This window comes from Equus asinus, chromosome 25 (genome assembly GCF_041296235.1).
Source record: "Equus asinus isolate D_3611 breed Donkey chromosome 25, EquAss-T2T_v2, whole genome shotgun sequence".
NCBI classification, from domain to species: Eukaryota; Metazoa; Chordata; class Mammalia; order Perissodactyla; family Equidae; genus Equus; species Equus asinus.
In genome coordinates, this window is record NC_091814.1 from 18,744,643 (window position 1) to 18,771,426 (window position 26,784).

General features: G+C 48.1%; 1 protein-coding gene and 1 long non-coding RNA gene across 6 annotated transcripts in view; one reads left to right on the top strand and one right to left on the bottom strand.

Annotated features, from left to right (window-relative positions):
* Positions 1-359: 359 nt before the first annotated feature.
* LOC106825754 (SLAM family member 8-like) lies at positions 360-26,773 on the top strand. Of its 5 annotated transcripts, none has more exons than XM_014832726.3 (5): positions 360-633; positions 5,787-6,170; positions 8,672-8,968; positions 10,600-10,730; positions 11,288-20,287. In XM_014832726.3, exons 1-5 carry the CDS (start codon positions 561-563, stop codon positions 11,300-11,302), a joined length of 900 nt encoding a protein of 299 aa, XP_014688212.2. In that variant the 5' UTR covers positions 360-560; the 3' UTR covers positions 11,303-20,287. The 5 variants fall into 5 exon arrangements, with proteins under 5 accessions (XP_014688212.2, XP_070353432.1, XP_044614254.1 ...); XM_070497331.1 differs by having other exon boundaries at positions 466-633; positions 10,600-10,734; positions 11,344-20,298; XM_014832727.3 differs by having other exon boundaries at positions 467-633; positions 10,600-10,734; positions 11,288-20,294.
* Positions 20,487-26,784, bottom strand: part of LOC106825759 (uncharacterized) — a 31,321-nt gene continuing 25,023 nt past the window's right edge. The window contains exon 6 of the long non-coding RNA XR_011498121.1: positions 20,487-24,604. This is a non-coding gene — a long non-coding RNA (uncharacterized lncRNA). The remainder of the gene's footprint in view (positions 24,605-26,784) is intronic.

Genomic DNA, 26,784 nt, shown 5'->3' on the forward strand with positions numbered 1-26,784 from the left:
CGTTTCCCACAAAGAGCTTTGCTTTTTTGCTCAGAGCTTCTTACTTAGGTGACTGACAGTTGAAATTTGCGGAGAATCTGAGTGAAAATTTGACTCATTCAATGGTATGGGGACAGAGGACAGGAGAGGCTTAGCCCAGCCTGGCTGTAACGGAGTGACCTCTGAGCTGACCACACTGGCACTGGTGGGCAGGGCTGCCTGGGGCAGGCTGTTGACCGGAGAAGCAGGTGAGGGTTTTGAGTGGGTGTAGGGCTGAAAAGTGTGAGATCACTGCAGGGAGGGGTCTCTGCAACACTGGGCCAGGAGGATCATAGTGTGAGGCTGTTTATAACTGGTTCTGCAATTATGATTGACGTCTCACTGTAGATACCAGGGATGACAGGAAAGATCTGAATGAGTCACTCTAACTATTGGGCTGCGATCCCAGAACTAATATTAAGCTCCGCCCTTGGGGTGGGGAAGAGCGTAAAGGGCTTGTCTGAGTGAAGCTTTTCCTCTGCTTTTGTCTCTGCCTCCTAGATGCTTCCTCTGCAGCGGGACAGGCTGGCAGGGAGCCTGCGATGGGGCCCTGCTCAGAAGACCCCCCCCTCTGCTGGGCCTCCTGGCTCCTGGGCTTCAGCAGCCTCCTCCTCAGTGAGTGGCCCGGGCTCCGGGAAGGGAGGGCAGCGGGGTGGAGCGGGGGGGGGCAGGGTCTCCCTCCCCGTCTGCTGTCTTTGGTGGACAAAAAGACAAAACAAGTCTTTAATTTAGCAAACGCACTGCATTTGGTTTCAAGTCTAGGGGTGAACAGAAAGAACTGATGGCATTTTGGTTGTGGGGAGTCTGGGAACCCTGAGCTAGGGCGGCCTTGGCTGCATCAAGGGGACCATTAACAGGGAGGTGAGGCCACTTCTGCTGCAATGACAGGGAAGCTGGGAGAGTCTGGAGCTGCCTGGGGAGTGGGACGGAGACAAAGAAGCGGCTCCTGGGGACACAGCAGGTGGGAACGCGGCACCCCAGACCTGGAACTCAGAGGGGACCTGCCAGCCTCTGAAGCTGTCGTGTGGAGAGGGGGCTGACCTGGCAGCTCCGTGCCTGAGCTGGAGGAATCAACTCCAGCTTCTTGGGTTTCTCCTCTGAAAAAGGAGAGTGAATGAGCACTCCCTGTCTGGGTTTGGGTCTTAGCTCCAAGCACCAAGGAGAGAGTCCCTGGGAGTCTCACATTTAACTTAAAATTACTTGTGAATTTTGCGTTCCACTACATTGTTAGTTTTCATGTTCAAAAGTTAAGAAGCGTTTATCTTCGGGTAAAGTGAACCCTCTAGGAGGATGCCTTTTTCCTGCCTGTGGGTTGCATCTCCCTCCACTGCCACATGCTGCCCAGGTCCTGGAGACCCCAGACTGAAAGCAGTTCTTTAGAGACAAACCCTGGGAACACAGGAAGCACCAGCAGTTCGGGAATCATTGTACAAACTGAGGACTATTGTACCATGGGATAGCATGGAGGATAAAAACCAAATGTACCAGTTGTCCGGGTGGGATTTCCAATTTCCATGAGTTCAGAGGCATGGATTTCCACGAGCAAGATGCAGGAGGATGAACACAATGGAATCTAATTTTATAAATGAACAGGAGCCTTCAAAATTTAAGGGTGTCTGTGTACCCACATGTTTATAAATGGAGAAAATGTGGAAGGAAACAGCAGACTGCTAAGGTGGGTTTCCAGAGAGGGTGAACTTGGGGAGGAGAGAAAGGAGGGGGAAGTAGAGACGGGGGAGGGTTAAACAGAAAGAGAACTGAAAGAAAGGCTGGTCTAAGGAAGCCTGAGTATCTCATCTATTACTTTATCGGAGATTTTATGTTTACATATAATGAAATTAAATAAAGAACTAATGAAAATAATAATAACTAGCGAATTATGAATTCAGGTGAAAGCTGTGAAAGGTTTCATTGTATTTTTTTGTTCTAACATCCCAGCCACTATATGAAGTTGCAGGGAATTATATGAAATTTAGTGGATTAGAGAGCGTCTGTACACAGTATGTCTTGAATTCGTGATGAGCTTTGCATTAGACCCCTTTAACCAGGTAATGTTGTGTCAACAGTAAAATGTAGGATTTCTCCACTTAGTCAATTTTATTTAAATGGAGAAGTACGTTAAATTATATAGAGCTTTCTCCATAGGCTCTGGGGTTGCAAGATTATAGAGGGAAGAGAGAGAGAGATGGAGAGACAGGGAGGAAGGAAAAAGGAGGAATGGTCAGAAAAATGGACAACACTTTATGGTGATTTTTGAGTGTTAAACTTTATATTATTCAAGTGAATTTTATCTGTACCTTGTTTACCACCATGCCCTCCTCTGGCTTGATTTTCTTCTTCAGGATTAGATCCTTTGTGGCCCAGAGAGCTCTTGCTGCCTTCCTTCTCTTTCTAAGTCTTCGTCCATCTTCCTCACAGCTGGTGCTCCCCACGCAGCTTCAGGGGCCAATCCTCCCTGCAGGCTGAGGGCTGAGCCTCCTCTCTTCCTGGGTCCCTCCTCTCTAGAAAGTGGGGAGTCAGGCTGGGCTGCAGTTTAACCCTCCCCTAGCCAGAAGCCCCTGCTCTGCTACCCCTCTAAGTCTTGCTTCCCTTTCCCTGGAGAGGGAAGTTGGAGGGTGAGACTCTGGGACCTGCTCAGATCCTGGGATCAGACAGAGTGCTGGGAGGGAGGAGCCCTGGGGAGGGCAGGGAAAGGGTGGGGGAGCTTGTGGGCAGCTCCTGCAGGGGAGAAGCCCTGGGTGGGAAGAGAGGAGACTCAGGCTCCAGGTCTGGCTCTGCCCTGCGTGACCCAGGGCAAGGTCACTCACCAGGGAGCCTCATCCTCTGTGAAAGGAGGGCCTGGGCAGATCCCCTCTAAGGCTCCTCCCAGCTGTGACATTCTGCGATTTGGTGACTCCACCCAGACAGGACTCTCCTGTGGCTGCTTCAAGGCCTCTGCTCTGTCTCTCATTCCCATCCTGTCCTATTCCTGTGGCCTGACAGGGACTGCCAGCTGGTGAGTCTATTTAGGGCACCTTCAAAGAGAAGACCCCTGGCAGTCCCTGTGGTCACTTCCTCAGCCCTCCAAGAAGAGAGGGAATCCTCCTCCTCAAGCCTTGTCTTTGAGATCCAACCTTGCCCTCTTTTTTTTCTGTCAACTGCTCCTGAGAGGGGTCTCCAGACCACCTAGAAAGACATCATCTCCTTCCCCCAGTGTGTGGAACTCAGTCTGCAAATCCCACTGGGGAAAGCTCGCTGCAGCTGTACTGCTCAGAAGCAGCTGAGAACCTCGGCCACACCTTCTCAGTTTCTGTCTGTTGAGCAGAAAATATCAGCTTCTTTCTCTCTGTTCCCTTGGTGCTGACCCCTTCTTACCAATGCTGGGGGTGGCGGGGGGGGGGGGGGTGGTGGTGGTGGTGGAAAAGGCAAACACCGTTTGGTCAGAATTAGCTGTGAAAATCCCTTAGGAAAGTGCCACACTGGAGACTGAAATGTCTCTCAGTTCGGCTGCCTGTACATTTCCCCATTGGAACGGGGCTGTTTCTTTGAGCCCCAGGTTAGATAGAGCACTTATGGTCAGTGTCCATTGCTGTACCCAAAATTACATATTTCAACATGAGATTAACTCTGAATGCCATGATTGACCAAGGTGTTAAAGAATACTTTAATTTCACTCTTTAGTTAATGAGGGAACCAGGAGGCTGTCACAGCCTGTTCAAAGGAAGAGTCCGAGGCCACGCCCACACAGGCCATCAGGATGCTGGAATGAATGTACAAACAGGTGCCCTGTGTTTACAGGGTTTATGGCAATTGTGGTTACATAGAGAAAACCTGGAAGGATACACATCAATAACAGTACTTACCTCTGTGCCGAGGCATTCTTTGATTTTTACTTGAATCAACTCCATAATCCACATAATAGTTTTCTATGAACACATAATGCCTTTACAATTACAAAGCAACTCACTAAAGAAAGGGGAAAATGCCCACACCAAATAGAGTTGATAATAGTAATTTTTTCAATCCAAGCTTGGGATAACATGTAGCCTGTCCTTCCTCCATTTTTACCACCTTCCCCTGTAGCACAGATGTCCTCAGGTATCTGCTAAGATGGGATTTGACAGTGGCCATGGAATCCAGCTGCTGTGGACACAGAGATAAATTTCCTTTCAGTCTGAGGCCTTTGGTAAACAAGAAGGCCCTGGCTGGACTTCGACTCCCTACAGCCACCTATGGGATTGCACCCACGGGTGTCTGAGCCCAGCCCTGTATCCAGGGCGAGACCCCTTAGATGGGCAGATAGGGAAGAGGAAAGGGTACCACCCTGGGACCTGGGAATGTCTGGTTCTGATCCCAGGTAGGCTTGGTCAAGAATCATCATCATCATAATGAGCTGGAACACATTTATGGATGAATTATTGAACACTGTGCTGAGAGCTTTTATCTTCTTATATTGCCACAATAATTCTGTGAGGTGAGCACTGTCATCATTTCCATTTCACAGATGAGAAAGTGAAGGCTGAGAGGTTCAATAACAGCTCACATCCCACACAGCCAGGAGATGGCGTCAACTTTAGTCTCGCTGGCTCTGAAGTCCAAGCTTTAGACCACCTGTTGTACTGGATCACCCAGTCTGACCCCTCAGCACGTTTCAATAAAACATCCTCTGAGGTGGGACTGAGAGACTCTGAGGACACTGGGGATTTCATGTGGTGCAGCTACAAGGTGGTGGAGCCTCCACCACGTGTGACAGGCCCCCTCCCTCCCTCTCTCACGGGACATATGGTGTAGGATATAAACTCTCCTTTTCTAAGACCCTGAGGTATTGTAATTATTTGTTACCACAGCCCAGCCCAGCCCATCCTGACTACTACACTGCCTGGAAGGAAGGGGAAGGGAGGGCAACCTTGTTATTGTATTCGTTATCCATTGCTGTGTAACCTGTTACTCGAAAACTTGTGCCTTAAAATAATACCATGTACAGTCTCGCAGTTTCTGTGGGTCAGGATCCAGGGGTCCTTTAGCTGGTCCTATGGCTCAGGGTCTCTGAGACTGAAATCAAGGCCTTGGTGTGGGCTGCAGTCAGCTCAAGGCTCAGCTGGGAAGAATCTGCTTCTGAGCTCATTCATGTGATTGCTGATAGGATGCAGTTCCTATGGCTGTTGGACTGAGGGCCTCAGTTTCCTCCCTGGCTGTTGGCTGGAGGCTGCCCTCAGTTCCTCGCTGTGTGGGCCTCTCCACAGGGCAGATGACAACATGCAGCTGGCTCCATCAGACTGAGGGAGAGAGAGAGTGCGAGCAAGATGGGTCACAGTCGTGTATAACCTCACATCGCTAGGTGACATCCCATCACCTTTGCTGTATCCTGTTCCTTAGAAGCAAGTCACCAGGTCGGACCACACTCCAGGGGAGGTGGATCCAAGGGTGTAAGCATGAGGAGGGAGGGGTCTTTGGGCCCACCTTGGAAGCTGCCTCCTACAGATATGGTCTTAGTATGTGTCAGAAAATGTGCTGGTACTTTTGATCCCTGAGCTCATTTAATTCACACTATCTTTTTGAGGCAGGTAGGGAACCTGACTGCAGGTTAGTGAGTTTAAGTAACTTATTCAAGGTTATACCCCACTGGAACAAGGACTTGATTCAAGAATTGTTTCAAGTTCATTGTACTAGGCTGCCTTCCAAGAATCAAGGTAATGTACTGGATGGATTTCATTAAAAAGATGGGTTCTGTGGTTCTCTCTGTTATTCTTGATGAAAAAACACTCACATTCCTGTTTCCAATGCCCTAGGTGTCTGCAGCAGTGAGGTCAAGAGTTCTGGAGCACATGGTGCTGGAGTTCAGGAATCTGGAGTCCACGTTCCTTTAAAGGAGATCCAAGGAGGGTCTGTGTTGTTTCATGTGATCAAGGAACCAGGAACCAAGCTGGAGGAGATCTCATGGGGCTTTGGCCCTGACTTAAAATACAGAGTCATCCTGCGAGTCCATAATGGGTCAGAAGGGACTCCAACCTGGGTCTGCCTTGAGGACAAGTACAAGCAGAGGGTCCATGTGCCCAACATGACGTCACTGAGGATTGAGAACTTGACGCGTGGTGACAGTGGGCAGTACCGGGCTCGAGCCAGCTTAACTGGGGGAATGGAATCTAACCAGATTTTCTACCTCACTGTCTATGGTACGTGACACCCCCTCACCTCAATCCCATGGCTATGACCTTCTTTTGTAGCTAAGAGTGTCACACGGGCCCCATTTTGCAGCACTCCTTCCCAATGCCAGCCTTCATGCTCTATTTTCTCCTTTGAAATTAGGATAAGTGGGTTCAGCACAAATGGGGAGCAGAGCTGAGATTCACACCAGGGATAAAGTCACTTCAGTGTTTTGGGAGAGGAAAATGGAAGTTTGGGGGAAATGGAATTTTTCCATAACACTTATTGTTCTTTAGAGGATTAAGTTGACTTATTTATGTGTTAGTTTTCTATTGCTGCTAGAACACATTACAGTACTTCTCCCTATCCGTGGGGGATACGTTCCAGACCCCAGTGGATGCTTGAAACCGTTGGTAGTACTGAACCCTATATATACTATGTTTTCCCTATTCATACATACCTATGATAGTTTAATTTATAAATTAGGCACAGTAAGAGATGTACAATAAGTAATGATAAAAGAGAACAATTAGGGCCAGCCCCGTGGCCGGGGGGTTAAGTTTGCATGCTCCACTTTGGCAGCCTGGGGTTTCACAGCTTCAGATCCTGGTTGTGGACATGGCACCACTCATCAGGCCATGCTGAGGTGGCGTCCCACATTCCACAACTAGAAGGACCCACAACTAAAATATACAACTACGTACCGGGGGGATTTGAGGGTAAAAAGCAAAAATAAAAAAAGTACAATTAAAACAGCGTACTATAATAAAAGTTACTGTAGATCTTACCAACTTCGCATTCTATTTTTTTCCTTTCTTCATTAAGTCAAGAACTTTCACCTTTTCACTTAAAGGAAGCACTTCATGACTGCTCTTTGGTCTATCTGAATTGCCAGCATTGCTGCTCTGTGCTTTGGGGTCCTTACTAAGTAAAATACGGGTTACTTGAGCACAAGCACTGGAATAACGCCACAGTCATCTGATAGCTGAGACGTCTACTAAGTGACTAACGGGCGGGTAGCCCATACAGCTACACTGGGCAAAGGGATACACCGGACAAAGGGATGATTCACGTCCCAGGTGGGAGGGAGTGAGATGATGCGAGATTTGACATGCTACTCAGAACAGCATGCAATTTCACACGAGTTGTTTATTTCTGGAATTTTCCATTTAATACTTTCAGACTGGTTGACTGTGGGTAAATGAACTGCAGAAAATGAAACTAGCAATAAGGGGGGACTTGGTGGCTTAAATCAACACAAGTTTATTATCTTGCTGTGCTGTATGTAGGTCAGAAGTCAGACACGGGTCTCACTGGGCTCAAGTCAGGGTGTTGGCAGGGCATGTTCCTTTCTGGAGGAGCCAGGGGAGAAATACTTTCTTGCCTTTTCCACCTCCTGGTGGCTGCCTGCATTCTTAGGTCTTGATCACCTTTGTCTGTCTTCAAGGCAGCAATGGTGGGACGAGTCCTCCTCACATTGCCTCCTCTGAACTCTCCTTCCTTCTTCCACTCTTAAGTACCCTTGTGATTACACAGATCCCATCCATATAATCCAGAATAATCTCACTATATTAGGGTCAGCTGATCAGCAACCTTAATTCTATCCATTACCTTACTTCCCCTTTGCCATTAACCTAACACGTTCACAGGTCCTGAGGAATAGGATGTGGACATCTTTGGGCGGGGGGCACTGTTCTGCCTGCCATAATTCAGAAATCACGTGTAGTTCATCCTCCCTATTCCCTCTGCTCTTCCTCAGGACCAGCCCAAGGCCAGTGTCACTCACAAAATCCAGCCCTAAGAGCCTCCATAGACGTAGGAGCAAGTCTAGCCTGCCCCACTTCTGAAGACCTCATTTAGCACCTCTTTCTTACCCTACAGCTCCTCTGCATAGAGAAATACCCTCCTACAGAGAGTGGCTTTGACAGCTTTAGGTTCCCATGGGATTTCTATGACTGGCTTGTAAACCTGTCACTTCTGTTCCTCTGTGTACCACAAGTTCAGTGCCACATTCTAACCACACGTGGGGTTGTCATTCCTAGTGGCTACCACTGCATCTCTCACAAATGTCTGCACTTTGGGGCGCATGGGGCCTTTCTCTGGACTCCCAGAGCTGGCCAGATATCCTTGTTCACTGTGGGCTGTGTAGTCCAGGCATCATCTCAGCAGGAGAAGCAGGCAAGGGCCTTGGACCAGGACAAGTCCTTCAATCCCGACTTCTCCTTCTAGGAAAGACCCATTTTGTAAACATAAAGGGCCTTGGGTAGGTGGAGTGCTGGCTTTATTTTCTTGTGGGAGACTTTAAGACTTGCTCGGTCTAATGCAGTCACATAAGGCTTAACTAGTGGCTCCCTTCCTTCTTGTCTCTTACTACATATTTAGCTTTGGATAAATTCTATTTCATCTGTAAAATGTCTCCCCTTCCTAGAGGAAGGAAGACAAAGCTTTAATGAGATAATGGGTGAGAATGTGGCAGTTGTAATGTTCTCCACTCATGTGAGGCTCCATTCTCTCGTCCCTCCTACTCCAGAACCTGTGCCCCTTCCCCAGATCCTGGTCCAGTCACTGTCCATCACACCACGCTTGTGCAGCATCATCTTAGAGTGCAGGGCTGCTGGGGTCACAGAGGACCTGAATGTGACCTGGGAAAGCAAAGGCCTCCCCAGGGAGCTGGAGCAGAAAGGGACACCGGGACCAGCCCCCAATTCCTGGACCCTGGCTGTGAACCTACCTCTGCGCCAGCCCAATGCCAGCCTCACCTGTGTGGTCAGCAACTCCGAGGACCAGAAAACTGTCACCTCAGCCCTTGGGGAAGTCTGTGCCCATGGTAAGTACAACCTGCCAGTGGTGGTGGGGAGGGCACTGTCGGAGCTCAGGGAGCACTGGGGTCTGAGGATTCTGGGCTTTTCTCCCCACCATGTTTATCAGCACCATCCCCACCTGGTCACCCCCTACAGGAGTCTGGGGGGCACATCCAACTTGTTTCTGTTCTTAAATGACTGTCATGTCAATGCCTCTCACCTCTTGCCCCTGTTGGTGGGCAGCAGCTGTCCAGCACCTCTCCCACCCCACCCGTCCTCCACAGGGAATGCAGAGTGGTCTTCGGGAAAGAACCTAGATTGTGTCATTTGTCTGTGTCGCCTGAAGTGTTTGATCTCCAGGGACTCCCTGTAGGATTCAGGGCTCAGACACTCCTGTGCCCATGTTTTGGTCACTGACACTTCACACCGACCTGCTTCACACCGACCTGCTTCGTTGGAGTCCCAAACGCCTTCTCCTATTGATGCTTGTCAGCCTCTGGAGATGCTGTTTCATCCCCCATCTTTCCTCCCACCGTTTCCTTCATTTCTTGCCTTATTCCTACTGAAGGATTTCCCTCAGGCATGGCAGACTTCAGTAGCATGTGTCCCCTGTTGTCACACAGGGCCCCGTGCTGGGTTTAAAGCTCTGTGGTGACCATCTTGAAATTTCTGACAATCTCTGAACACAGGGTTCCTCATTCTCATTTTGCACAGGGCCCTGCAGGGGCTGTAGCCATCCTGCCCTCAGGGATCACCTTTAAGGAGGGTCCCCGGCCCCTCACTGAGTGGCAATGCTCTGTTTATGTACCTGTCTCCTCCAGAGCCTGGAGCACCTTGAGAGCAGGGACCCTGTCTTCTTCTCCTCTGAATCCCTGTGCCAAGCACAGCTTCTGGCACAGTTTGTTCACTGTGTTCCATTGAATGAACGGGTGACCTGGTACCCCTGAGTGCAGCCTCGTCACTCTACCCTACCCTGCATCAGCTGGTGGAGGGATCTGATGTGTCAGCATCACAAAAAACCTCCTGTGACCCTCCCCGCACCCCCATACTGGACCCTTAAATAAAGTTCAACACTCAGTGTGACCCACTAGACCCTCTGAGAGCAGACTCCTGCTTTCCTCTGATCTTTCTGCCTGGCTCCTTCCTGCCCTGTCCCTCTGTTGCCTGCCCCAGTGGGGTGCTGGCAACTTCCCAGGGGCTGGCTCTTTGACACTGCCATGTCCTCAATATGGTGCTCCTCCCTCCTGGAATGTCCTGCCCACCCTGAGTATCTGGTAAACTCCTATTCCTCCCTCAAGACTCAGGTTACCCATCACCTCCTCTGGGAGGCCCTTCCCTGAAGACCTATGTGCAAGGTGTAAACCTCTATTGCACTGCGATCCCTCTGGCTGGCAGACTTCGTTATTCTCTCAGTCTTCCCTGCTGGGTGATGAGCTCCAAGGGCGTGGACCCAGTCTTGTCCATCTCAACATCCCTGGCAGCAAGCAGGAGCTCGGGCACTGGTTGAATGAATGAATCTCCATGCTCCTGCCTCTTCAGCTTCTGAACCAGGACCCTCAGACTTCTCCATCTGCTCTCTCTATCTCTCCTTGGCAATGGGTATCTCAAGTTCCCTCTTGCCTTAACCTTCTTCACTCTCTTTGTGTGAGGGAAACAGATTCACATGGACAAGCCACCGTTGGCCCCATGCGAACCATCCTAGGGACCATCGTGGCCGTGCTGTTGATCCTTGGGGTTGGCCTGTGCCTTTGGAAGACACTGGGGAGAAGATGCCAGAGACTGCAAGAGGCAGGTTGCACTTCTCTTTTCTGGCTCAGTACCTCCCCTCCCCCACGGGGCCCTCGGCTCCCTGTCTCCTGCATTTTACTGCTCAGGGAACGTCCCTGTGGAGGGGATGATCTGTAGCGTGGCCTTGGAGTTCATAGCAGTGGGCGAGGGTACAGGTTTCCAAGGCCCAGATTCAAGCTCCACTCCATGTATGACTCAGGTGCAGAATTGCAGGAGGAACACAGGAACCATGATGGTGACATCCACTGTGCAGGGCTAAGCCAGCAGGAGTCTCGAGGGGGCAGGGAGAAGATGAGAGCTTGGAGCAGTGCCCAACTGGGCTCTCCCAGGTCCCCCTGTGCCTGGGTCTTGGCATTTCTGGCCCTGCTGTGTCTTTAACTCTTTCCAGATAGTCACTGGTATTTTCTAAGAAAATTTACAACTGGGGCCAGTGTAGTGCTGGGCACTCTGAGGGAGTTCACATGCAGTTCATGTCAGCAGCATTGGTTCTATGTAGGTCCCTCTGGGGCCTTTCTATCCCGCAGCTGTTCTAGGAACCTTCTGTCTTGCATTTCTAGGGTCTAGATGAATGACATCTAGAAGAAAATAACCTCTCACTACTGTCTGCAGTGAGGTCCAGAAGCCAGACCAGGCCATGAAGATAATTTAATTGGAGAAAGCAGGAGAATCAGCATTCCTAGGACACCTCCACGCTGAGTTTGATCCCTGCAGACATCTGCCTCTTCCAGCTCTGGTCCAGCTCCATTGGACTTTGGTCTGAGTTACTCTGCCCTTTGCCACTCAACTCCCTGGGCACATGACATGTGGCCATGCCACTTCCTCTGCCACCTTCCCAAGCTGCCCTCCCACTCAGGACCCTCACTCCTGCAGGACAAGTGCTCATTCCCTGTCATTGACTCAGTTCCTGACCCTTCTCCTCCTGAAGCTTCCCAAAGGAGACCCTCCTGATGGTGCTTGTTAATCCCCACAACCTCTGCTGTGTGTCTTTCTGAGAACACGAGCCCAAGTGTGGAGACTCTGTGGAGGTGTTGACCATGCTACCAAGGAGGGAGTGAGGGCCTTGGTGCTGGCTGGGTTGGGGGTCAATGGAGGCAGCATGGGGGGTTGGGAGCCCACAAAGGGACTGGCCCGATGCTTCCTTTGCAGCTTGTGGAGGGCTCCCTTGGATGTGTTGGGCAGTGTGTGTGTGTGTTGGGGAGAGTGTCTAGTGTACATTATATTCTGGCCAGAGCCCTTGCTCTTGGCCACCTGTGCTAACCTGGTCCTCGGCCTCAACGTCAGCCCATGGGTCCCAAAACCACTTTCCTGTGAAGTGAGAAGAGGTTTTTGTACTGTTTCAGGCCCTTTCAATTCTTGTGCTTCTCAGAAAATGACTCCAGAGGCCCAAAGTTGGGAGTTGCCCCCTTAGGAAAACAGCTTCATCTCCTCTCCTACCTTGGATAGGGGCACTTGGTGGTTAGAATGGATGAGCAGTGTCCTCCCACCCTCCTTGGTGGGGCTGCTTTGAGGTCTGAGCAGTGAAGCTTGTGGGAAGGTCTGAACCAGCCGTCTCCAGACTCTTCTGCTGACCCTCAGCCCCCCACAACCATGCTGGCCTCAGCCCCTAGGTCAGCCCCTCTTTGCTCACTGACATCCCTGTGTCTAGAATGACAGTTCCCTCTCCCTGTTTCTTGCTCTCATCCCTGCCTGTTGAAATACCACCATCCTGCCTCAAGCCTCCGTCCAAGTCACATGTTCCTTGGATCCTGCCTGGTTCCAAAGGTTTGGAAATGGTCTCTCCAACATCTGACTTTTTCAAATGCTTTGGACATAACTAAGGCCATGGGCACAGTCTGTCCTGGATTAGTCATGAGTCTTCTCTGCTGGACTAACCTGGGGTTTGCCCAGGAGGGTGTCAGGGCTGTAGGAGGCCAGGACCAAGAAGACAAGTACCTGTCTCTGTGAAGGGTCTGGGCCACCCTTCCTCCCACAGGGGCTCAGTAGGCTGAGACCAAGAGCACAGAGGTGGCTGTAGGTCTTTCTGGTGCTGGGTCCATGTGGAAGCAAGGATGGACATGATGACCTCCCATGACCCCGCTGATGACCTCTCATGAGTCTCCCTGGCCCAGAGATCTGAGGTGAGGATTCCCCACCCAACCTCCAACCCCACATTGCCTGAGGACCTGATGCAGCCTGCACTGTGGCGTGTGGGAGCTTCTCTCCTCCATGGGGTTGCTCACCTCCTCAAAACCTATGCCTCCTGCCTTGGATCTCAGCTCTTTGGTCAGAGGTGGACTCACTGGACTATGACCTCTGGTACCTGGTCTGCTGGCCTAGATTCCTGGGTCTCTTGGTTAGCCTCCCAGTCACCTCAGCTCAGCTGCTTCATCCCTGACCTCAGAGCAAAGTTCTGAGCTACAGGCTTGAGCATTATGAAGCAATGCTAGGAGCCTGCTGGATGGTGCGTGGATAAGGGAGGAGTAGGGGGATCCATAAAAAGACTGTTTCTGACCTCTTTTCCCTCAGGCTGAGCAGAAAGCCGAGAGAGAAAAAGATGACATCTCCTCACTGGCATCCCAGGTGACTGGTTATGGCTGGGTGTCAATGCCCATCAGCCCAGGAGCAGTGACCGCCCACTGGCCCTTTCAATCCCACCTATAGCAAGGAATTAAAAAAAAAGAAGAAAAGGAAGGGAAGGGAACAGGGCTTTCAAAGCCTGTAATGAATGAGGTTTTGTCCTTTGTTATTAGTGCACTGAGCCAATTCCAACTCCTATAGACCTGGTGCACGGCACAGCGGATCTCTGCCTGGTCTTTTCTGCACCATCCTCTCATCTCGTGATGCTGTGTCAGGCAATGCTCTGCGCTATTCAGAGGGTTTTCATGGTCATTTATTTTGGGAGTGTGTGTGCAGGTCCTTCTTTCTTGTCTCTTAGTCTGGAAAACCCACTGAAACTTGTCCACCATGGGTGACCCTGCTGGTGTTTGAAATACCGGTGACGTAGCTTTCACCTTCACAGCCACACGCAGCTGATGGGATGTTATGGCCATGCACTAACCCCCAGAACCTGTGACTTTATGACCTTATGTGGCAAAAGGGACTCACAGATGTGATCCCTCCCCTGGACACCACATCATAAATTTCCGACTGTTTACTGGCCATCTCCACTCGCGTGTACAAGTGGCGTCTCCAGCTTGGCTCCTCTAACTCGAAACTCCCCAAACGTGCTGCCCATACAGTTTCCCATCCCCAAAATGCCACCTCAGTCCGACCATTTGCTCTGGCCACAAAACCTTGGTGTCATGTTTGACTTCATTCTTTTTCTCATATCCCACAGTCTATCAGCAAATACTGGTATCTTTTCATTCTGACAAATAAAAATGGCAAGCAATAGGATATATTGGAGTATGTGAGGAAGCCATTTGGTATAAACCTAATTCGGCCTGACTTCTTTTTTTCCTCCAAAGGGCCTGACTGGCTATTGAGCACGCATTGCATATCTGCTTAGACTTTTCCTATGGCCAGAACAAAGGCCCTTGAGATAAAGATGCAACTTCCCCCCGACATTAGCATTTTTCCTTAGGCTAGGAACTGATTGCTGCACTCACCTCCCAGCTCACCTGTGACCACCCAGCTGGAGACAGCAGACTGCCACCCTGCTGTGTTCACCGAGACAGAAGACCTACCTGCTATTTCCATCAATCGCTGTGCAGACAGGGTAGTCTCGCGACTATTGTAAAAGGGACATTCCAATCATATGTGAAACATCCTCTTTGAGGGTATATGACGACCCTGTATACCCCCCGACCTCTTTGGAGTGCTCTGTTCCTTTGTGGAAAGACTCTCCCGGGTTATAATCTTCAGATTTAAGCTCAGAATAAACTCACCCAAATTTTCATTTATAGATTGGATATGGATTATTTTTGTCAACAGTTCAATATATATATTCAAATATTTATTTTCATATATACAACACAATACCTCTCACCACCCCCCTGTTCCAAGGACCATCAATTCTCACCTGGATTATTACAGTAGACTCAGTGTCCTTAGTTTTGTCTTAACCCATTAATGTATATTTTTCAAATGTCATCTAGAGGCCTGCCTGGTGGTGTAGCAGTTAAGTTTGCATGCTCTGCTTTGGCAGCCTTGGGTGCGCCTGTCCGGATCCCGGGTGCGGACCTAAGCACAGGATCAAGCCAATGCTGTGGCAGGCGTCCCATTATGAAGATGGAGGAAAATGGGTACAGATGTTAGCTCAGGGCCCATCTTCCTCAAAAAAAAAAAAAAAGTCACCCAGAGTGATGTTTTCAAAACCTAAGTTGTGTCACATTACTCTTTAGCTCAGAACGCCCCCATGAATCCCCTTTGTCTGCAAGGTCCTGTACCATCTGACCTGATCTCTCTTGCTCCCCTCCTCCCTCAATTCACTCTAGGACACTGGGCTTTTTGTCCTTCTTTCAATGCTCCATGCATGCTCCTGCCTCAGGGCCTTCGCTCTGCCTAGAATTCTCTTCCCCCAGCTGTCTGCCTGTCTCACTTCCTGACCTCCTTCAGGTCTTTGTACAAAGGTTATCTTCTCCCCTGACCTCCCTATTTAAAGCTGCAAACTCCTCCAGGTGCCATCCTCCCTCCTCCAAGCTCTGTTTTTCCTCATTGTTCTTCAAAAGGCTGTGACTCAGGGGGCATTTAATCTGGGCTGTAGTTTAAAGACAATGGGAATGGAGGCCTCAAAGTGTAAACTGCAAATCCTATTATGCAAATACCATTATTATTCCCAGGAAACTGCAACACTGATACGTTAATGAACTTGCTCCAGGTCACATAATTAGGAAGTGGCAGAGCTGGGGTTAAATTTTGGAGTTGGATTCTAAAGCCCCCACTCTTGACAGCTGTACACTGGTTAAATAAGGTGTAGTCTGTCTGCATGATGGAGTACTATAGACGTAATAAGAAGGATAAATTGCATCTTTACATTTTTAGATTGGAAATTGCCCCTGGAATATTAAAAGAGTTATGGGACAGTGTGTATAGTATTATCCTGTATTATAAATATATACAAACGTATGTTTATGTCGGCATAAAGGAAGTCTAAAACTGATATGTCAAGAAGTTAACAGTGGTTATGTTCCGGAACCCGTCTCTTTTTCTGTATCATCAGATTCTCTATAGCACTTATCAGAAAAAGATTATCTATTACAATTTTTGAGCAGGGCAGTGACATGAGCAGAGCTGTGTTTCAGGCAGATAATGCCACATATGTGCCAACAGGAAGCTTATCATCTTAGGAAGTCGTTAAAGTATTTATGCTTATTTTCACTTTCTTTTGTGTGGAATTGATGCCTTCAGAATCTTATTGAAATAACCCCAGATATCTCTGGATCTGTCTAGACAGTACAGGCAAAGTGAAACTTTTGGTCTAATTGATTCAAATGGGCACTCCCCCTGACCCAGCTGACAACCCTGGCTGTTCATCAGGTCAACTGGAGAGATTCTAAGAACAGACACTTGGACACTATCCCCACACTAGGGATCATCTGTATTTTACAAAACCCAATAGTTGATTCTGATGTATGATCTGGGTTGAGAACTGAAACCTTTGGCCTACGTGAAGGCCATTCCATTCAAATGGGAATGTACACGGCATGGAGACTGAGAGTTTGTCTTCCAAGATGGTTCTCGGTGTGTGCTCAGCAGGCAGTGCAGGAAATGTTGGTTGAGTGAAAGAATGAGTGAATCACGAGACCGCACAGGTTGGAATTACTTTGGTGTGCTCACCAATGTCCAAAGTCTGACACAGGGACCCTGAGCATGAGCCTAGAAGCTCCACTTCATCCATTGCCCTGTGTGATTTGCCTTGGAGATGCAAAATCTTGCTAACAAATGTCAAAAGACACTGATAGGCACAACCAGAATGCTGACTTATCAATTTGTATTAAGAGGCACACTTGCTAACTGGGCTGGGTGGTCTTGTTAGCCCGAGCAGTATGTCCTCTCCCAAAGACACGCCACGTGGGAAACAAAGGTGTCACTGGGCTGCTCGGGGAGCCCTGAGTCAGGACAGGTGAGTAGACGCTGCTGGTGTGGATGCCAATGGCTTTCTAGTCTGAGCTCTTCATCTCCATGGTGGGACGTACCTGCCTGGAGCATGGGAATCTCCTGCCCGCGTGACAGAACTGCACTTGTCTCTGTCGCTCACCTCTCTTTATGCTCCATTTCTTATATAACCCTCCCCGGATTGACAAATTTTTCTTCAGTCACGTTCATTTGTGAGATTAAGTCTTGCCTGGGTCTCTGATCTAGAATGTCTGTACCTTTCCTGTGATCCAGGGGTGTGATGTTTTATCTAATCTCCCAAAACCAAAAAAACAAAGAAATACCCACACGTGTTCCTCTCATTTCCCAGCTGTAGTGGAGGGAGTGGAGGGAGAGGACACCGCCTCAACACACCACACACCACCAGCTGAACCACCAAACTGCTTTAGCAAACAGACCCAGAAAGAAAAGCTGTGAACAGAGCAATGGGATTCCACAGCTCTCAGGGCCAGAATCTTCACCTAATTTATCACTTAGACGTTCAATGAGATCCTCTCATATTTACAACATCAGAACCACCATAACAACTAGAAAAACTAATAGAGTGTAATACGTAATAAACATCTATTCAATTTAAAAATCTTAATGAAATAGATAATTTCCAGAATGATATGAATTGCTAAAATTGATCTACATGTGTGTATAAAGCTCAAAAAATCAACACAGAAAATATTGTAAAACTTATATAAGTATTTTCTCCTTAAGGGCATAAGAGCCGCATGCTATTACAGGTAGATTCCTTCAAACCTTAAAAAATAACGCATTTTCATGCCAACAAATATGTTTTAAAACTTGGCAGAATATAGAAAGCATTCATTTATGATTTAGAAAACTTGACAAAGCACAAGAAAAGACAGAAGGCCCCAGTGCAGTTGTCTCGCTGCTCGGCCACCTCTCTCTTCCCTTCTGCTGGAAACCCTTCTTGTGAGCTGAACTCCTGGCTTCCCAAGGAGCCCAAGGAGAGAGGCCTTTTGCCAGCACCATCCACAGTAATGGGGGGAACAGAGCTCTGGTCCCCGTCGGGTCAGAAACGGAGCAGAGTGAGCGGCTTCCGGGTGATGGGTCCTGGGACTGTCCACACTCCCTGTGGTGGGCTGGCTCAGTGCAGGCCCTCCACTCCACCTGGCGGTCTGGGAAACTGGGGTTTGCAATAACCCTATGTGCTTTTGCTGCAGAGAATTTCCTAGAATCTAAGAATGTCCATGTTGGAAGCGAACTCACTGTGGAGTCCTGTTCCTTCCTCCACTTTATAACAACCCACCAGGTGACTTTGCCTGTGGTTACATTCCACCAGTGACAGGGACCGCATTGTGTCCCAAAGCATCTGTTACATGTTTAGATGACTCTGAGTACAGAACTCTCCTCTAATATTGAGTCAAAGCTGCCTTTCTTTATCTTCAAGTTTCTGTCTTGAGGTCACAATTACAGAGATGATTCTTTGTCCACTCAAGGGCCCTTCAAGATGGATTTAGGGCAGAGCGGAGAGAAACATCAGTGCCTGGCATAGCTGTTCTTTGCTCTTCCTAAAAGCCCCGATTCCACCCATCCCCCATAGTTTCCTGGGTCACATGCCAGCCTTTACTGTCTCTGATTCATCTCATCTGGTATTGTCCCAAGGGCTGGAGATGTTGGACATCACATTTCCTGGGGGTGGTGAGCACCAACATACCCCACCCCCAATCTCCTGGGAAAGGAGTGTCTCAGGAGCTGGGCACACTCACCCTGCTGGGCACTTTCTTGATCAATAGACTTCCCCGGTGCCGTTGGTGGCAGTGTTCTGGTCCACATGGTTGCCGACCACACAGGTGATGCAGATGTTGGGCTGGCTCAGGGACAGCCTCCCAGCAGGGGCTCAGGTGCAGGGGGCTGGTCCTGGTGTCCTTGGTTTTCCTCTTACATTTATAAATGAGCCAAGCAGCTCTGTGTGCATCAGGCTCCAATTTAGGGTGAGGGTAGGGAGCTGGCTTTTACGCTGGGGAACCCCTAACTGTGGGAATGAGGGAGGCTTTCCTGAGGCTCCCGTGCCCACACAAGCTGCCCGAGTTCTCTCCAGACAGTGTATTCAGAGTTTCTTGGCTTTGGTTTTGGTTTTAGAAGAGGTCTCCTTTGTTGATGTGTGAGAATGAAATGCCTGGCTCCATGACGGCCCACGCCTGGAGGTGGACAGAGGGTTGGAGGTTGACTATTCAATGCACAGACCTCCCAGTATTCTCCCTGTTTCAGCCGCATTCTCACCCCACCCTCCATCCTACCTGGGCCTGTGAGTTCAGAGCCCCTGTGGGTTCCTCTGGGCGTACATCTCCATCCCCTGTTGTGCCCCTTGTGTGTATCCCAGGTCAGTGGTTCTCAAACTTGGCTGCACATTAGGATCACCAGGGCCATTAAAGAAATACTGTTCCAGGGCACTAGCCCAGAGATGCTGACGTCATTGGTCTGGGGTCTGGCTCTGCCCTGCTAGGCTGCCCTCTTCCTTCTCGCTCTGAAACTCCAGGCGTCTCTGGTCTGCCGACTAGTTATTCCTGTCTCTCTTTGATGCTGTGATTTATACACTTAATCAAAATAGATTTAGTATGGTTTTAATGTTCTCTGGAAGGGGAGGAAACACATGCATCTACCTTGTTCAAGAACATCTTGAACAAGAAGTGCAAACCTAATTTCCATGACCGTGTCCAACTTATTCTCCAGCCCCTCCTTCTCTGTGCTCTGTAACTTAGCAGATGCAAACCAACCAGCAAACTGCAAAAGTATTCCCTTTCACCTGTCCACACGCTGCTCCTTCCCGCATCTGTAACGTCACTCGTGCTGCTCCCCTGGTGATTTCCAGGCTCAGAGATAAGCTGTGGCTGGGTTTGGATCAGTGCTCAGGGGTGCCAGGGCCCTGGGTCAGACTCTGCCACCTCCTGACCTCCCCTCTGCTCTGAGACGGCTCCAACAGTTTCGAGCATCACATTCTCACACAGCCACATTCAGAGGCAGGAGCCAGGGGCAGTGTGGGGTGGGAGCTTCTCCTCAGCCTCCTTCCTCTTGTCGGGGTGGAAGTCATTCTCAGGAGCCCCCAGTAAACTTTTCTTACATATCCTGGGCCAGAACCAGGTCACACACCCACCGTGAGGTCAGGGGAATCCCCCCGCCCCATCCTTGATACCCGCTCTCTCTCTTGACAGCTGAACCAAGCAGGGTTCTGTTGGTGAGAAGAGGGGTGGCTTGAGGGAGGAAATGGATGGTGTTGGTCATGGTAGTTTTTCCTCTCCATTCCTTCTGTCTCTTCTTGGAGGACACTAGTTATCCACATGTTTGATCTCCATTGTCAGTCCATATTGCTCTTCTTTGCTCTAATTGCTTCCCTCTTATTTTTTACATTATTTTCTTATCCTGTCCTCCACATCAGTGATATGGTTCCCTGTAGTGCTGATTTTAGTCTCTGCATTTTTAAATCTGCAAAAGAATTACTTTTCCCTTTGATTATTGTCTTTGCCCCTCCCCCAATCATATTCTTATATCTTAGTTCATCTTTCATCTCTGGTTTCATCAGTCTTTTGAAAACTGTTCTTCCTTTCCTTTATTTTGGAGGATGAATTTTTTGTGTAGGTCTTAGTTTTTCCTTTTCTGCTTTTTCATCTTTGATTGAGGTCTTCCTATTTATTTTGCTCTTTGCCTCAGTAGACACGTGTTTGGATTCCTTTTGGCTTTGCTTTCTGTCAGGACACTGAACTCAGTACAGGAGTCAGAGAACTAGATATAATGGCTGTATTCTTTGTTTGGTCACAGTGGCCTGGGCAGCGTAGGAAGAGAGCAGGAACTTTGGGGAACAAGAGTTTGAGAACCACGTCTGCTCCATCTGCTCCAGTTCTGTGAAAACCACATGGAGACTGTCTCTGCTGAGTGGAGTATTCCTGTTCCTCGAGGAATGCTCTGTGGGATTCCATTCCTTTTCCCCTCCTCCCGTCAGCCTGGGCCAGCCATGTGGTGTGACATCCTTGTGGCTCCTGGGCTTCCCCAACCCCGCCGCTCTTGCTCTTTTGTCTGCTGTCTTTCCTGTCTGGGTCCGTTGCTCCTAGAATGGTGTTTCCCAAACTGGTGTGCACGGTAGCCTCATGGACCTGCAAGAGCTCCGTTAGAATGTGTATATTTCATGCTTTCATTTCGATGATAATCTGAACATTAACACGTGCATGTTCTGGATCCTGCAGTGACCACCTTATTACAGGCATTTTCAGGGCTCTGCTTGCTTCGTGTTAAAGCATCTTCACAGGAGGACCAGATGACGACACAGAGGGTGGTCCTGACGGGGACTGTCCAGTGCGTGGTTCACGTAGAGGAGACAAGTGGAAGGACTGGCCCTCAGGCAGGGAGGGCAGAATGACAGTAATAACATGCACTGAGCACTGGTGACGCGAGTGCTGCTCTGAGGCTGTGAGTGTGTTAACTCGTTGACTCTTCCAACAACTCTAGGAGGGAGGCCCTTGATTATTCCACTTTGTTTTTTTTGGTGAGAATGGTTGGCTCTGAGCTAGCACCTGTTGCCAATCTTCCTGTTTTTGTTGAGGAAGATTGCTGCTGAGCTAACATCTGTGCCAGTCTTCCTCCATTTTGTATGTGGGATGCTGCCACAGCATGGCTGGATGTCTGTGTGTATGTCTGTGCCTGGGATCCAAACCTGTGAACCCTGGGCCCCCGAAGCAGAGTGTGCAAACTTAACCACTATGCTGCTTGGCCAGCCCTTGCTTACTCCACTTTTACAGATGGGGAGACTGAGGCTCTGAGAGGTTGCGACCCTGCTCAAGAGTAGACAGCCAGTAAGCGGCGTGAGGGCTTAACGCAGGCAGCTGGCCCCGAAGCCAAATTTCTTAGCCATTAAGCAGTAAGGCTCACATCAACCTGCCCAAAGGTCAATTCATCTAAAACTGGTTTGCTGAAAAACAGTTTACAGAAGAATCCGTTTCCCATACAAGCAAATCACTGAATGATCAACGTGCTGAATATGCTAAATTGATAAAATCTGTACTTCTATCAATTAGTGATAAAGTTTATAACAATGTGAATCGAATGGATCAACAGGGCCTATGAGAACCCTGGGGAGCAAAGACTCCAGGGTTCTGCCTTCAGATTGCCTCCCTGACCCTCAGTCTCCTCCTCGCTCTGCCTGTCAGTCTCCTCACCTCTCTGCCCCCCGACCTCCCCCTTTCAGGAATCACTAATTCAGGCTGTCCTGTGAACTGACTTCTCCTTTTTTCTCCTCGCAGGGAGCTGAGTAGAGAAAAGTCAAACATTGTCTTAGGTGCTTTTAGGAGGAAACAATGGAATCCTGTCTACAAAAAAGACAGAAATCTTCAAAAGCTGTTAAACCAGACTGTCCAGTACGAATTGCTTTAAGCTTTATACACAGTTAAAAGAAAGACGTTTCTGGTAAATGGATAGATTTGATATCTTTGATGGCTTGATCATTCACTGAATTGGCCTCTAATTGGCCCACAGCTCTTCTCAAACAGGCATGTCAAGCTCCAAAGTTCCTGCTCTGTAGAGGTCAGGGGCGTATCTGCCCTGCACGTAGAGGTGTGGGATTCTGTTTTTGTAGTAACAGCTTTCCAAAGTTCATTCACAGTAATGTAGTAAATACCCGCTATGGTAGCAAATATCCAAAGAAGAATTTTTCGGTCTAGGGTTTCAGTAGTAAGTAGATAGGTATGTATTCAGTGAAGATTTCCATAATGCTGTAATGCTAATTTTTTTCAGGTGAATCCTACAATTTATAGTTCTCTCAATTGTCACCTGGCAGAGTTTTGGTTAAGAATGAAGTTGACTGTCTTGAACTGGTAAACAAAGACTTTAATCAAGTGTTGTCCAATAAATGTATATGAAGTGGCAGTCTTTGTGGTAAAGTTAAAAAAATAAATTAATTACTGAACCTAATGTGAACCTACAGTTTTTTCCTATAATCCCAACATTAATGATTTAATTTCAGCAAAACAAAAACACCCATCACATTAAAGTTGTACGTTTGAATATTAGTTTCAATGACCATTGCTTTACTGTTTGACTGCTTTGTTTTTATTTACTTTATCCACATTTATTTGGTTTATAGTATAAATGCTATAAGCACAAGTCATGTACATGTAGTTTGATGTTTATACATCTTTAAGTAAATTTTTAATAAAAATAATTTAAATCAACACTGGGTAATTAGAATTCTTTTCTTTAAATGGAACCTGTTTTGGACTACAAAGCAAATTTTTATTACATTATTACAAGAAGTGAAGATAAAAGTTGTCTTTAATAAGTCTAACACAAATACCAAACTGACAAAGTAAAGCATAAAAACCATATAGGAGAATTTCATTTATGAATAATGATACAAAGCTCCAAAATAAAATATTATCAAAGAGTATCATATTAAAAGAATAATACATCAACTGGGATTTATTCCAGTACTGCAAAAATAGCTCAATATTAGGAAATCTGTTAATGTTTTATTAATAGATGATAAAGAAAAAGCATATGAAATTTGCACAGGTGAAATGAGAAATGATAAAATTTAACATTTTATTCTCAGTATAAGTCTTGATAAAATAGGAATAAATACATGCTTTCCTAACATGATAAAACAGATATGCCTTAACCTAATAAAAACATCATGCTTAATGGAGAAACACTAGAAGCATTTATATTAAAGTTAGGAACAACACAAGGACATCTTTATCAGTATTATTTAGCATGGCTTTGGAGGTATTAGCCAATGCAATTAGACAAGAGAAAGGAATGTGGCATAAAAATTGGAAAGAAGGAAGCAAAAATTATAATTATTTGTTGATAATATGGTTATTTACGCAGATATTCAAAGGGATCAAATGAAAAACTGTTACAAACAGAAAAGAAAGTTAGTAACATGAAAATTTATATATGTTATGTGTGCATTATTTTAATCAACTAGTTGGAAGATCTAATGGGAACAAGACCCCATTTACAATAGCAATAAGATGCTGAAACATTATCATGTCAACAAGACCTGCCTTTTGAGTTTTATACTGCATGCTATCATGTAATAAAAATAAAAGGGTCTGTGAATTACTTGAATTTGCAAAATCCTGAGATAGTTCATTTACTGTGCTTAGATTAAGCCTGGTAGGTATTGGAGCTCAAAAAGCGTTTCCCTCCCTTTCCACCCCTCCCAGGCACAACTGACCCGGAATCTTGTATCTGCCAGCCTCTGGCTTTTCCATAGTCAAAGGCCATCCCTTTCTCTATTCTTGGGTACTGGGCTGGGCTATGACATCCTGAAGTTCCTCCACCCAAGACTCATCATTCTCAGAGGCACCAGGACTCTCCCTATTCCAGGAAAGCATCTCTATCCCCTGACCATCCGTATGCAGGTCCTGCCTAACCATGGGTGTTCCCTAATGGGGTTAAGATGGTCACAGGTCAGAAATCTGGCTGACTGCTGAAAGGCTTACCTCTCACACTTGGATATTCGAGTAGTACCATCACTGACCACAGTCTGTGAAGGGAGAAAGCTTTGGTGGGGAATCCAGGGGAGCAGCTCCTGCTGCTCTGCTGTCTCAGTGGGATGGGTCAGAAAGACTTGGGGTCAAGTCCCAGGTCCACCTGAAGGAGGGAGATCTTAGGATCCTGGGATGAAGGGTGGGTTGGGGGAGATCTTGCGAAGGCCCCTCACTGCCCCAGTGTCTTCACGGTCTCGGTGTCATCCTGGGGTTCTGGGCTTTTCTGGATCTTCTCGTAGATAGTGTGGACTACTGGAGAACGTCAGGGCTGTATGAATGGCAGCTGCCCTTCTCCATGTCTTTCTACAATTCAAGAAGAGTTTAGGAGTGGTCTTGGTCAGTTTCTAAGAATTAGGAACAGGGTTATTCAAGCTACATCTCTTCATGTGCCTCTTGTCCTCAACCACGTAGTTCTGGCTCTCCATCCTGACAACTCCCCAGAATACGGCTTGGGTGCGGAACTCTCCATTGAACACTGCAGAATCTTTCCACTTGCTCTGTCCTAGACCCAGGATGCTAGCCCTCTCCCCGCCCCGCCCACACCCTCCAAGACCCCCACTTCGCTCACTCCTTCATCTCTTGGTGAGGTTCCCTGACAGGCTTGTTAAAATCGCACCCAATACCTCCCTCCCTCTTCTCTGCTTTATTTTCTCCTTAGCACTTATCGTCATCTGACCCTTCATGTTTTGCTTATTTTATTTGTCATTCTCCCCTCCCCCAACCTAGAACGTATATTCTATGAGGCCAGGGATTTTTGTTGTTCTGTTGAATCGTGCAGCCCAGATCAGAACAATTCTGGGAACACAGTAGACACTCCGTAAATATTTCTTGGACAAATTTGTCAATCACCTTGACTGCCCTCATTGCAAAAGTGCTTTGAAAAACTGCAAAGCATCAGATAAATGTAAGGTGTTATTACTATAATCCTCACTTTATAGAAGAAGAAACTGAGGCCCAGGGAGTAAAGTAACTTTTCTAAGGTCAATCAAGAAGTCAGTATCAGAGGTGGGTTTCACATCCATTTCTCTGGACTCTGCTGCTTCATGCCACTCCCATCTCTCTTCTCTGTTCTCTCCCTGTGTCCTGGCAGGGAATTCGTTTTCTCCATCAGACTGGGAGTGCCCCAAGGGCAGGGACTCTGGTGGCAGGGGCTTTAGGGCAGGGCTGTGTGTCTGGGTCAGATGTGGCCTGCTTTGTTTCTGTGTCCCAAAGTCACACATTGCTCCCCTCCTGTGCTCCTCTGGTAGGGGGAATTGGGGTTTGGGCCCAAGGAGTTATTTCCTGAGATCCCTGAGGCCCAGGTCAGATGGGGACATAACTCAGAGGGGCTGAGATGGGAAGTCGCAAGGTGGCAGGCACTAAGGCAGTTGGGCACAGTGCACAGAGCACTGGACTTGTAGTGAGGACACCCCTGTTCTGCCCTGTGCTTACGTGGTTCTCTGCCCAAGCCCCAGTGTTCCTTCTGGGCTCCACTTTCCCAACTCTAAACTGCTGGGACCAGACCAAGGGATTTCTAAGATCCTGATGTTCTGTGGCACAATGATCCAGAGTGCTCCCTCTTTAGAAAAGTGAAAGGAGGGGAGAAGAGAGGCCCCGGCCACTGGCTAGTCCTGGATGTCCAGATAGTGGCTCTACTTGCTTTTCCCCTGATCTCTCTTTAGCCCAGTAGTTCTCAAAGAGTGGGACCAGGAGTGTCAGCATCCTCTGGAAATGTGTTAGAATTGAGCAAATTCTCGGGTCTCCCTAGACCTGCTGAATCAGAAACTCTGGAGTCAGCCCAGCAAACTTTATTTTACCATGTTCTCCATAGGGTTCCGATGTGAGCTCAGTTTGAGAACCACTGCTTCTAGGGAAGTCCCTTAAGTTTCCTCTCCTCCTACAGTTGTCCTGTCTCCAGGTCTTCCCCCTTGTTGTAATCATTCCATCGGTGACCATGGCACCAATTTCCATCTAAGGGCCAGTGGCCACATGAGATGCTTTCCCTGGGACATCTCATCAGTGGTGACAACAATGCCTTTACCCAAAGAGGTGGCATTAATGGCAGGATCTCAGGCAGGTAGGAGGGAGACAGACTGCGGGGAGGAGGAGATTTCCTAATGTTCCTCAGATACTTGGGTCTGCCCCACCTCCAGGCCCTGCTGGTCTCCCCTACTTTTGCTTCCTTTGGGTCCTATGTAGATGGCAGGGTCTACCAGACACCTGTCCATTTACATTCTTGCCTCTCCTGCTCTGCCACCCCTCCTCCCTGGGTGGCAGCGACATCTGATGAGATTGTGGACACTCGGTTGAGGTGTCCTCCTCATTGGTGGTTTCCTCTCATTTCACCTCAGCTCCCAGCATCCTGTGAGTGCCCGGGCACAGCAACCATATCATCCAAAGCAAGGAGTGAACCCAGAGCCCGACAAGGAGCAGAGTACCCTGGACTTCCCGGGATTCATGACCTCTGAGTAGATGTTGGTCAACCTGATTTGATTCCTTCAGAC

Excerpts from the sequence above, each read along its gene's own strand:
- LOC106825754 (XM_070497331.1), top strand. The coding sequence starts at position 561 with ATGGGGCCCTGCTCAGAAGACCCCCCCCTCTGCTGGGCCTCCTGGCTC. Across the intron at positions 634-5,786 it reads CTTCAGCAGCCTCCTCCTCA|GTGTCTGCAGCAGTGAGGTC; the intron begins GTGAGTGGCCCG and ends CCAATGCCCTAG. Across the intron at positions 6,171-8,671 it reads TTTCTACCTCACTGTCTATG|AACCTGTGCCCCTTCCCCAG; the intron begins GTACGTGACACC and ends CTCCTACTCCAG.